At 34.5% G+C, this 9,711-nt stretch overlaps 1 protein-coding gene across 2 annotated transcripts; it reads left to right on the top strand.

Annotated features, from left to right (window-relative positions):
• Positions 1-458: 458 nt before the first annotated feature.
• LOC132163251 (organellar oligopeptidase A, chloroplastic/mitochondrial-like) lies at positions 459-7,902 on the top strand (the record flags this gene model as incomplete). Of its 2 annotated transcripts, XM_059573461.1 has the most annotated exon segments (7): positions 459-604; positions 2,668-2,785; positions 4,864-5,023; positions 5,465-5,496; positions 5,707-5,772; positions 7,439-7,510; positions 7,628-7,902. In XM_059573461.1, coding segments are annotated over 7 exon segments (687 nt in total), but the record flags the coding sequence as incomplete, so codon positions are not given.
• Between the last annotated feature and the right edge of the window lie 1,809 nt (positions 7,903-9,711).

Raw genomic sequence — 9,711 nt, 5'->3', positions numbered from 1 at the left:
GGTGTAATTTAAAATCCCAAACATAAGCTTCCTTCATGATCAAACCATACTTATCTAGAAAATATTAGGAAAGTGAATATAGTTCTTTACTTGTACAGGTACATCTGAAAGTATGAAACAAAGTTATGTAGTCAATGATTATCTCAACGAACTGTATTTTCGCCTTGAACCATCTTTTATGATTTAAATCTTACATTTTACTTATAAAAGGGAAAAAAATGTGTTTGCTTTGTTCCCCTCCCCCTTTTCTGCCCTTTCTTTTTCCAGGGTTTTTATTAGGGTTGAATTGTTTGATTTTTAAAAACTGATTCTTGTTTGCCCGCAAGTAATATGCCGGATATTGGATTGGTCATTAACTTTTGAGTAGGTTTAATGGCATTTGCAACTGTTCTGCTTGCTGAGTGCATATTTTTGATAAGTTTAGCCATCTAGACGTTGATTAAAGACATTATAAGCAGGTTGAGACCGTCTTCCATGAATTTGGCCATGCCCTTCAGCATATGTTAACCAAGCAAGATGAGGGGCTTGTTTCTGGCTCTAAAGGGATAGAATGGGATGCTGTTGAATTACCTTCTCAGTTTATGGAAAATTGGTGTTACCAAAGGTAATGTTGAATATCTATAATGAAAGCTACTATCTTAAATAAAGTGTTAGTTTTTTTTTATTTGCATGCCAGTGTGATCTACCTATGGCTTTGATCTAATCCTTTCCTCATCTCTTTTTGTTGTTCAATAATTAACTTAATTTCATATTAGGCATCGTATTATCATAGTCCTTTTTCTTTTCCTGCTCCTCTTGAGAGGGGAAAAGACATCATGAAAGAGAGAAAAAGAAGCAAAAATTGTAAATTTTGCTAGCCTTGAGGGGTGACGTTGACAATATTTAGTTGTTTGGCGGACATTGACCATGGGGGTGATAGTTTGAGGGGAGTATGTGGATTTTTCCCTTTATTTTTCAAATATGCTCATCTACCATAACCTCATGTCATAGTCCAAGATGATGGAAATTTAGGCTCCGTTTATTTTGACGTAAAATGTTTTTTCCCTATTTTCCGGTGTTTTCATATGACTGAAAATCGTGGTCATTTTTCGGTTGACCAGGAAGACCTTCCATAATTTTCGTAAAATGGTTTCCCTTTTTTTAAATTTTAAACCATTTTCCAAATTTGATCTTTTCTTTTTCACATGCACTCTCTCTCTCGCAATTTATTTTCCACTTCAGCTGGAGGTTGCAAGAGATCCCCGAGATCCACCGCCAGCTATTGCCATTAGACTTCCTCGGATTTCTCTGGCTGCCACCACCAGAGGTCATCGAAATCCGCTACTGGTGTTCGTCAGTGGTTGCCGGAAGTCGCCGTCCGAGGTTGTTTGCTGTTCCCAATTTTCCGTACGAGCCAAACGCCGAAAAATGTTTTCAGCTGAAATAATTTTCCTGAAAATGATTTCACCGAAAGTATTTTTCAACAAAAAAACATTTTATCTAGAAACAAACGGAGCCTTAGTGGAACCTCTTATGCTTGGTTTCAACACTTGAAGCATTGACAATGTTCAAGCCTAATGTCATATGTACCACTTCACACTTCCTGCAAGTTCTGTGCCAGACATGAGTGGTACTGGTATACATCTTTCCTCCAAGGATTTCATATGTCATTGCAACTCATGTCTAAGAAGTTTCTACTTTGATTTCTTTCCCATTTAGTATTTGTTTTATCATATTACTTCTATATTACTCTGTAAGGAGTCCAACAGGTCAAACTAGTAAAGACCATGAATCAGTCTCTGGAAATTTTACTGATCATAGTGAATCCTAGTTTGGTAAATTTCACTCTAAAACTCGCTTGCTGATCCTGAGATGAGCATTGAGAAATTTCCTTTGCCATCATTTTTTGAGCGAGTAGTTCCTTGACATTAGCTCACTGAATGCTCTTGGTGTCTTAAGTAACAGGATCCATCTCAAAAATTGCAAGAGAATCTTTTCCAAAAAAAAAAGAGCATTAATTTTTTTGCATTTATTATTCTTGTTAAAAGGATATTTCCAAACCATCAAGCAAATTTGATAATAAATAAAAATAAAAAAAATAGTAAAATAAGCATTCTGGTGGATCTGCATCTGATAGGCCATTACAACTTGTTGCAGTGACCACTGACCAGTAGACGCCTTCTTCCCCCACCTCCCACCCTCCTCTCTTTTCTTCTAAAGTTGCTTTGATATAAACAACTAGCTTGAGAAATCCAGAAATTGATGTATTATTAAACTTTCATTTAATCACATTTATGGAAGTACACAGGACTTGGTTTGGGTACAACATTTACCTAGTGACAACTGCCTTGTTGGTCAAAATCCTACTTTACCTAGGCAGCTTGTAACTTCTCAGGTTTGCCTGGGGTTAGGTAACTGAGCAACAAACCTCCTCTCTGACACTGCTAAGTGGATTCTTGGTTTAAACCAGAGGTGCTAGATTAATGGTGATTTGCAGCTACCATGGAGCAAACACCAGGGCTTCACATCCTACCATTCAACCAAAAAGAAAAATAAACAAACACTCTGAATTCTTTGGCTCAGTTTGAAATTGAGGATGGCATCTCATGCACTTGATTTATTTTATTTTATTTTATTTTATACTTGTTCTAGATTTTACATCCTGTTATGAACATTCTCCTCTTGTAGGGATACTTTAATGAGCATTGCCAAGCACTATGAAACTGGAGAGTGTCTGCCTGAAGAAGTATGTTCAAAGCTCCTTTCAGCAAGGACTTTTCGTGCAGGTTCAGAGCTCCTTCGTCAGGTTAATTGGTGCATATTATGATTATTTAGAAACTGCTTGTAATAAATGTGGATAAAGCTTCTTTCTGCTGTCCTTTTTTGCTTTTTAATCCAACGTCCATCCGTATTTAATTTCAGGTGACAAAGTTGATTGTCCTTTTTATGGTTTATCTAGGAGATAGTGTTTCTACTAGTTCCACTGCTAATCACGTTTGCAGAATGAATTACCTATTATGGTAATAGAAAAAGATGGTTGTAAATCTTATCCAATTCAAATATTTAATGGTTGATAATCTTTAGGCTCAAGATATTATGGTTGAAACAATTGGGTCTGCCCATACCAAGTTCCTCTAAAATAAAGAATAGCATATTTTGACAGGGAATATAATTGTGCTTTGTATTTAAGTTTTAGACTGATATTTGAAGTTAGCAGTTTTAAATGATGTTGTTAAGATTTGTGTATTTCAGCAAAAACATTCACATACACCATTACATTTCATTCATACACTAGTATTTATAGGGAAGAATATCAGCTTCTATATTTAGACAACTCATAGGGGACATCTCATCTTGGGACAACTCATGAGGACATGCTAAAAACAATTTGGGTATGAACTGAGCTTTGAACTTGGGTCGGACTTGAATGGGCTAGCCCAAGGATAAGGTATTCCGGATAAGGAATTAACCCCAATTGAGAATATTGTTATCCTGGATAGGGTTAACACATGCCCGCAGCCAAACATTGCTTTTTGTCTTTGAAACCCACCAGAGATTTGTCGTCGGCCACCAAACGATGCCGACAACCACCTCAAGAACTTGAATAGACACCACCGACAACTTCAACAGTGTTAACAAACCACCACAACTATTATGACAATCGCCAAACACCACAAAACCACTAGCCACCCCTATAGAAGTGGGCAACCAGCTCAGATGACACCACGAAACACAGAAACTATCGAAGAACTCCACATGCAACACTACAACAAGAAGAAAACCACCAGCTACACATAAAAGCCATACAAATTTGTTCTTTCATCACTTACAACCACCGACCACCAGATTGATGAGGTTGGTTGTAATGACTTAGTGAAAAATACTAGCCACATCTGTGCTATCAGCTTAAAAGGACTAGTCAATTTGAAGCTTCCCTAGAATCACTTATATAGTTCGGTTTCACCTAGCAAGTGAGCAATCTGGGACTTAGCATCCATGAGTATCTTTCTATAAACCACCAACTCTATGTAGACAACTTTTCTTCCCAATATGGGACCAGAATATTATAAACTCCCCCGTTTAAACTCTGACATCCTTTTCAGGCCATGTCATTCAATGCTGACAATACCACATGGCATTAGTAGATGACCCTGATACCATTCGTAACAATCCAGAGAAAAACACTAGCCATATATGCACTATCACTCTAAAATGACTAGTCAATTCGGTACTTCCCTAGAATCACTTATAAACCCCAGTTTCATCTAGTAAATAAGCAATGTGTGACTTATCACCTATGAGGATCTTTTTATAAACCACCCATTCTATGTGAACAACTTCGCTCTCATATGGAACTAAGGTGTTACATTGGTGGCTTGCCTCCCTCCTACACTGTTGCAGATGGGGGAATTGAGATGGAAGAAGAATAATTGGCAAAACAGGGGAGAGGATACTTTTTTTTTTTGTTAAAAAAAAAAATAAATCCTAGGCTTTGATACTATGTTTGTGTATTTCACCAAAAACATACACACATACGATTACATTTCATTCATAAACTAGTATTTATAGGAAAGAATATAAGCTTCTAGATTTAGGACACCTCATACTTGGACAACTCATAGAGGGCACCTCACTATAGAACAACTCATAGGGACACCTTATTACCTTCTAGAATAGGGACACTAGTCCCTTTCTCTCTAATAGATGTGACAGCCCATCCTTAGGGAATAACTCATATGAAAAAGGGATGGAAACAATTTGTATCACTACAGCTAGCTTTCCTGGTATTCTTTAATAGCCTAATGAGTATGAAATGTGTTAAATCACTTTATTACAAAAATGAAATCTTTTGTAACTGTTTGATATGTTATCCTGTCATTGTAGCTACGCTTTGCTAGTGTAGATATGGAGCTCCATACAAACTATATTCCAGGTGGATCAGAAACTGTCTATGACATTGATCAAAGAGTGGGTAGAAGGACGCATGCAATCCCCTTGCTACCAGAGGATAGGTTCCTATGTAGTTTGAGCCATATATTTTCAGGTTGGTTTTCCAGATTGTTTGACTGTTAGAAGTTACCCTTTTGTAAGAGGTGTAATTACAAAATTTAAAAGAATTTAGTTACAGTAATGATTATGACAGGTGCTTATGTGTCTCTGGCGATCAGTTATAGTGATTTCCTTGTTTTTTTGCTTTTTCTAGTTAGGTGATTCATTTTGTATACTTTATGTGTACTTAGGGGCACCTTACTCTATTAACAATATTTTTTTTTGATAAGTACTCTATTAATAATATTTGTCGATTACTTATCAAAAAAGTAATGATTATGAATTGCTTGATTTAAAATAATTGAATGATAATATAATGAAGTACATCAAAAAGTGTGTAATTCCAACCGTTGTCCTACTTACTTAAAAAATTAATAATTTTTCTACCTTTTGTAATATGTGAAATCACAAATGTCTCATTTTTTGTGAACATTAGATCAATATGCAGCTGGATACTACAGCTACCAGGTACCTTTTTGTAACTCCTTGTATACATGATATGTTTTCCATTTGATGTTCATGCTTTCCTCATATTGCTTTTCACTATGAAGTATAAAAATCAATTCGCACATTTTGTCAACAAAATGCTTCTTTATATCTTTTTCAATGTTCATTTTAGATTGTCATTTTGACCTTTTTATATCATATCTTTCTAAACTTAGAAGTCCGATTTTTCAGTGGGCAGAGGTGTTATCTTTTGATGCCTTTTCAGCATTTGAGGAGGCTGGCTTGGATAATGATACGGTACGTCTGTGAATTAGTACTTCAAAGAAATTGACTAACCTTTTCTCATGCCTCGTATAATCTCCATTCTATCAGTGAAGTAGTTTTTTCTTCTATTTCTTGTCTTTTTTGTGGCCCGGCTAGTGTGGTAGATTGTTATGCAATGCCTCTTGTTTTTACCTTAGTGGCTACTAATTTGAATTTTCTTATGACTCAAATCTCATTGATTTAGTCTATTCATAGCCTAAATTCCCAAGGGGAACAACAATCTGGTATTTAATAGGTCCCGTTCCCGACGTGCACGTGTCCCTTGGATGGCTTTCTTTGCGGCACATGGCTGCCGGATTATGTCCATTTTTTGTCTGTCACTGATGTTTATCAATATTAAGAAGTCAACAGTATATATTAGTTTACCAACAATTACTGATATAAATTGAAATTGTTGACATTTTGTCCGAAGAAGTTTTTTGGTTACCAATGCAGGCTGCAGCGTATCATATTCCTTGCCTATTTCACATGCTTAATTTATTTTTGCAGTCAATAGTTATGGTAGATTATATATCAGTACTCTTGAAAGACATGTATATTGGTTCTAGTTTCTCTGATCTTATAAAGCTCCTTACCTTTCTAATTACTTTGTTCATTAGGTTCCTTCTTAGAATCTCATTTAATTGCTTAAATATATGTTTCATATCAAGATCAATTTACATAACTTTGATGGAGATTCAACAATTCGACTTGGTAACAGAAATTTTTTGTTGTTTCGTTTATTGTGGAGATTGCTTATCTGTTGTTATATGATTTTAAGTTATATTGTAAGAAACAATACTTAGTGATATTTACTTGTGCATCTATCATGCGTGCTTCCTTTAGTGCAGTTCACATCTAATCAACACATCCTTCTTTATGAGAGTTTTCTTTTGTAATAGACATAGTCTCATAGACACAAATATACATACATACAAGTAACCTTTTTTTTTCTTCCAAATTTTGAACATCCATCATGTTTGTCAACTTTGATATGATAAAATAGTTGGTGCGTTGATTTTCTGATAAATATAGCAATACAAAGCTAAAAAAACTTCATGAGAGGAACCAATTCTTATTTAAGTGGCCAATGTTATTTACATATGAATTTTAGAAATTTCTATATCATATTTTTCAAGGCTGTCTTGATTATTGCACTTAACCAGCAGTGGATCATATAAATATTACTTTGAAAGTTTACTGGTCAACAATAGTTGCATATGTTTACTAGTTACTTATTATAAATTTTTGTATCATGTTTGTTGTTCTGGTGACTACATTGATATAGCATCAATATAAACATCATGACTATATAATAGCAAGCTTTGAGTGATCTCTTGGATGAACTGGTTATTTCATGAGATAATAAGAGTATGTTTGAAATTACGTTTGATAAATAGAGTTTATAAGTCAAAAAACGCTTTTTGGCAAAAGCTTTCATTTTCTTTTGCCAAAATTGCGTTTTAGTCATTTTTAGGCTTTTTGGATCCTTAAAAGTGCTTTTAACTTTTTTACCAAACGATTACTTTTTTTCTTCAAATAGACTTTTTGAGTGTTAAACGCACTTTTAAGCATTTCAAACGCAATCCCAAACAGGCCCCAAGTCTATCACACTAGTCTCATAGTCAATGGTTGATTGATTTAATCTATCTTGCCGCAGGTTATTAGAGAAAAGGGCCTGAAATTTCGAGACACTGTACTTGCTTTTGGTGGTGGAAAATCACCCCTTGAGGTTATACACTATCAATATACAATTATTTTTCCTTTAGTAAATATGAAAATCTCACCATGAAAGTTGTTTTTGTACAAATCCTGTTGTTTCTAATTGTATAGGGAAAATCACTTTCAGGTTTTCATTGAGTTTCGAGGGCGTGAACCTTCACCAGAGGCAATGCTCAGATACAATGGTCTACTACAATCTTCAGCTGCTACCAAAGTGTAAGCGAGAAATACCATTTGGTAAACTGCTATAAGACTGAGATGCTGTGGTAGTGAAAATAAGTGGTTGATTATTATTTTTTACAAGCCCTTGCTGATCCAAGGCTGATATTTATTGTCATGTCATTCCAGATCTCGGTTGTATAGCAGTTGCATTAACAGTTATAAATAAATAAGCTTCATATATATGTATTTTGTGAGACTGTTGGAAACTTTGACTATCACATGAGCAATTATTTATTAATAGGGGAAACTACCTTTTGCCCCATGAACTATAACACCTTGGCACTTTCTCCCCATGAACTGCCAACTATACTACTTTGCCCTCATAAACTACCATTTTGTGCCCAAACCTCATTCCATCAGTCAAAGCCGTTAATTTATACGGTCAATCCGTCACTTTGCATCACTTTGCCCCCATGAACTATAATGCATTGTCACTTTGCCCCCATGAACTAAAACGCATTGTCACTTTGATCGTCTGTGTTAAAGGCTTTGACTGACAGAAGGGGGTTTTGGGCACAAAATGGTAGTTCATGGAGGCAAAGTAGTACAGTTGGCAGTTTATGGAGGGAAAGTGTCAATGTGTTGTAGTTCATGGGGACAAAATGTAGTTTCCCCTTATTAATATAAGAAATGGAGTTGTATGCACATAAATTGTACAAAGCCTTATCAAATGGAACAAATGGAAGGCATTAGTTCCATTTTTTGTTTTTCAATTGAGGAATGAGATTGTAATGATCTTTATGGTATCATAACGCATAATCTTGACCACTTTAAACAAAATTAAACTTTGTTTATAATTTGTATGCAAAATATAAATTTCTTTTAGAAAAATGCAAGTTTATTATTTATATACAAAATATAAATTTCTTTTAGAAAAAAAGCAAGTTTATTATTGGGAAAAATTCACTTTACCCCCTTGAAGTTTCAGGGGTTTTTCAATTTGAATTCAAAAGTTTAAAAATTGGTAATGTACCTCATAATGTTTCAAAAATTTTCAATTTAAACTTTCCGTTACTAATTTCCGTTAAATTGGACGGACATTAAAAAAATAAAAAAAAATAAAAAAGCTTGAAGGTAATTACCCAATTTCATAGATTTTCGTCCAATTTGACAAAAATTAGTAACAGGATATTCAAATTGAAAATTTTTGAAATATTAGGGGGTACATTGCCAATTTTAAACTTTGAGGTTCAAATTAAAAAATCTCTAAAACTTCAGGGGGTAAAATAAATTTTTCCCTATATTATTTACAAAGTTTTGTCATCATGTCATTTCATGTAAAATTACAGTCATATAAGAGGGATGGCTCTATTGTTAGGAATAGTTGGGAGCCACACTTTAATTTTGTTTTATTTATAAAGAATATGATTGTATCTTTTAAAGAATTATATGACAAATTTGATAAACTTCTGCTTGGATATTAGGGAAATAATCAGGTTTGTTAAAGTTTTGAGAAGTGTTTTGGATTGTGGGTTTTGAAAAGATATTTCAAGAAAGTGAAAATTGAGAATTGATTTCGTGGAGCCACATTTGAAAAAAGTGTTGTACGTGGAGTCCATGAAAGAAGACTCGTGGAGGTAGCCCTAGCAGCCTCCATGGATCGTGGAATAGCCCTAGTAGCCACCATCATGGGGTTGCTAAATCGTGGGCGCCACCACAACTAGGGGATGGCCACCATGCCAACTGACTTTTTTTTTATTTATTTATTTTTTTTTATTTTTTATTTTATATATAATTTTTTTTTTTAAGTGTTTGTGGTTTATTTTAAAAATGTGTTAATAATGGGGCCACATATAAAAATCAATTTGATTTATTGACATTTGAAAAGAGTTTTCAACACATCAAAAGCAAAAGTCTCTCTAAACATACCCCTTAATAGGCGCTTGCTGAAATATAAAAATCTTTAAAGATTATCTCGTTTGATTGCGAAGAAAATTCATGTATTCAAAGGAATGTAGATTCTCTTCTAGAAGAGGTGAGAATCCATAT

Source organism: Corylus avellana, chromosome ca10 (assembly GCF_901000735.1).
Source record: "Corylus avellana chromosome ca10, CavTom2PMs-1.0".
NCBI lineage: Eukaryota > Viridiplantae > Streptophyta > Magnoliopsida > Fagales > Betulaceae > Corylus > Corylus avellana.
The sequence above is the reverse complement of the archived record's forward strand: the minus strand, read 5'-3'. Positions and strand labels throughout refer to the sequence as shown.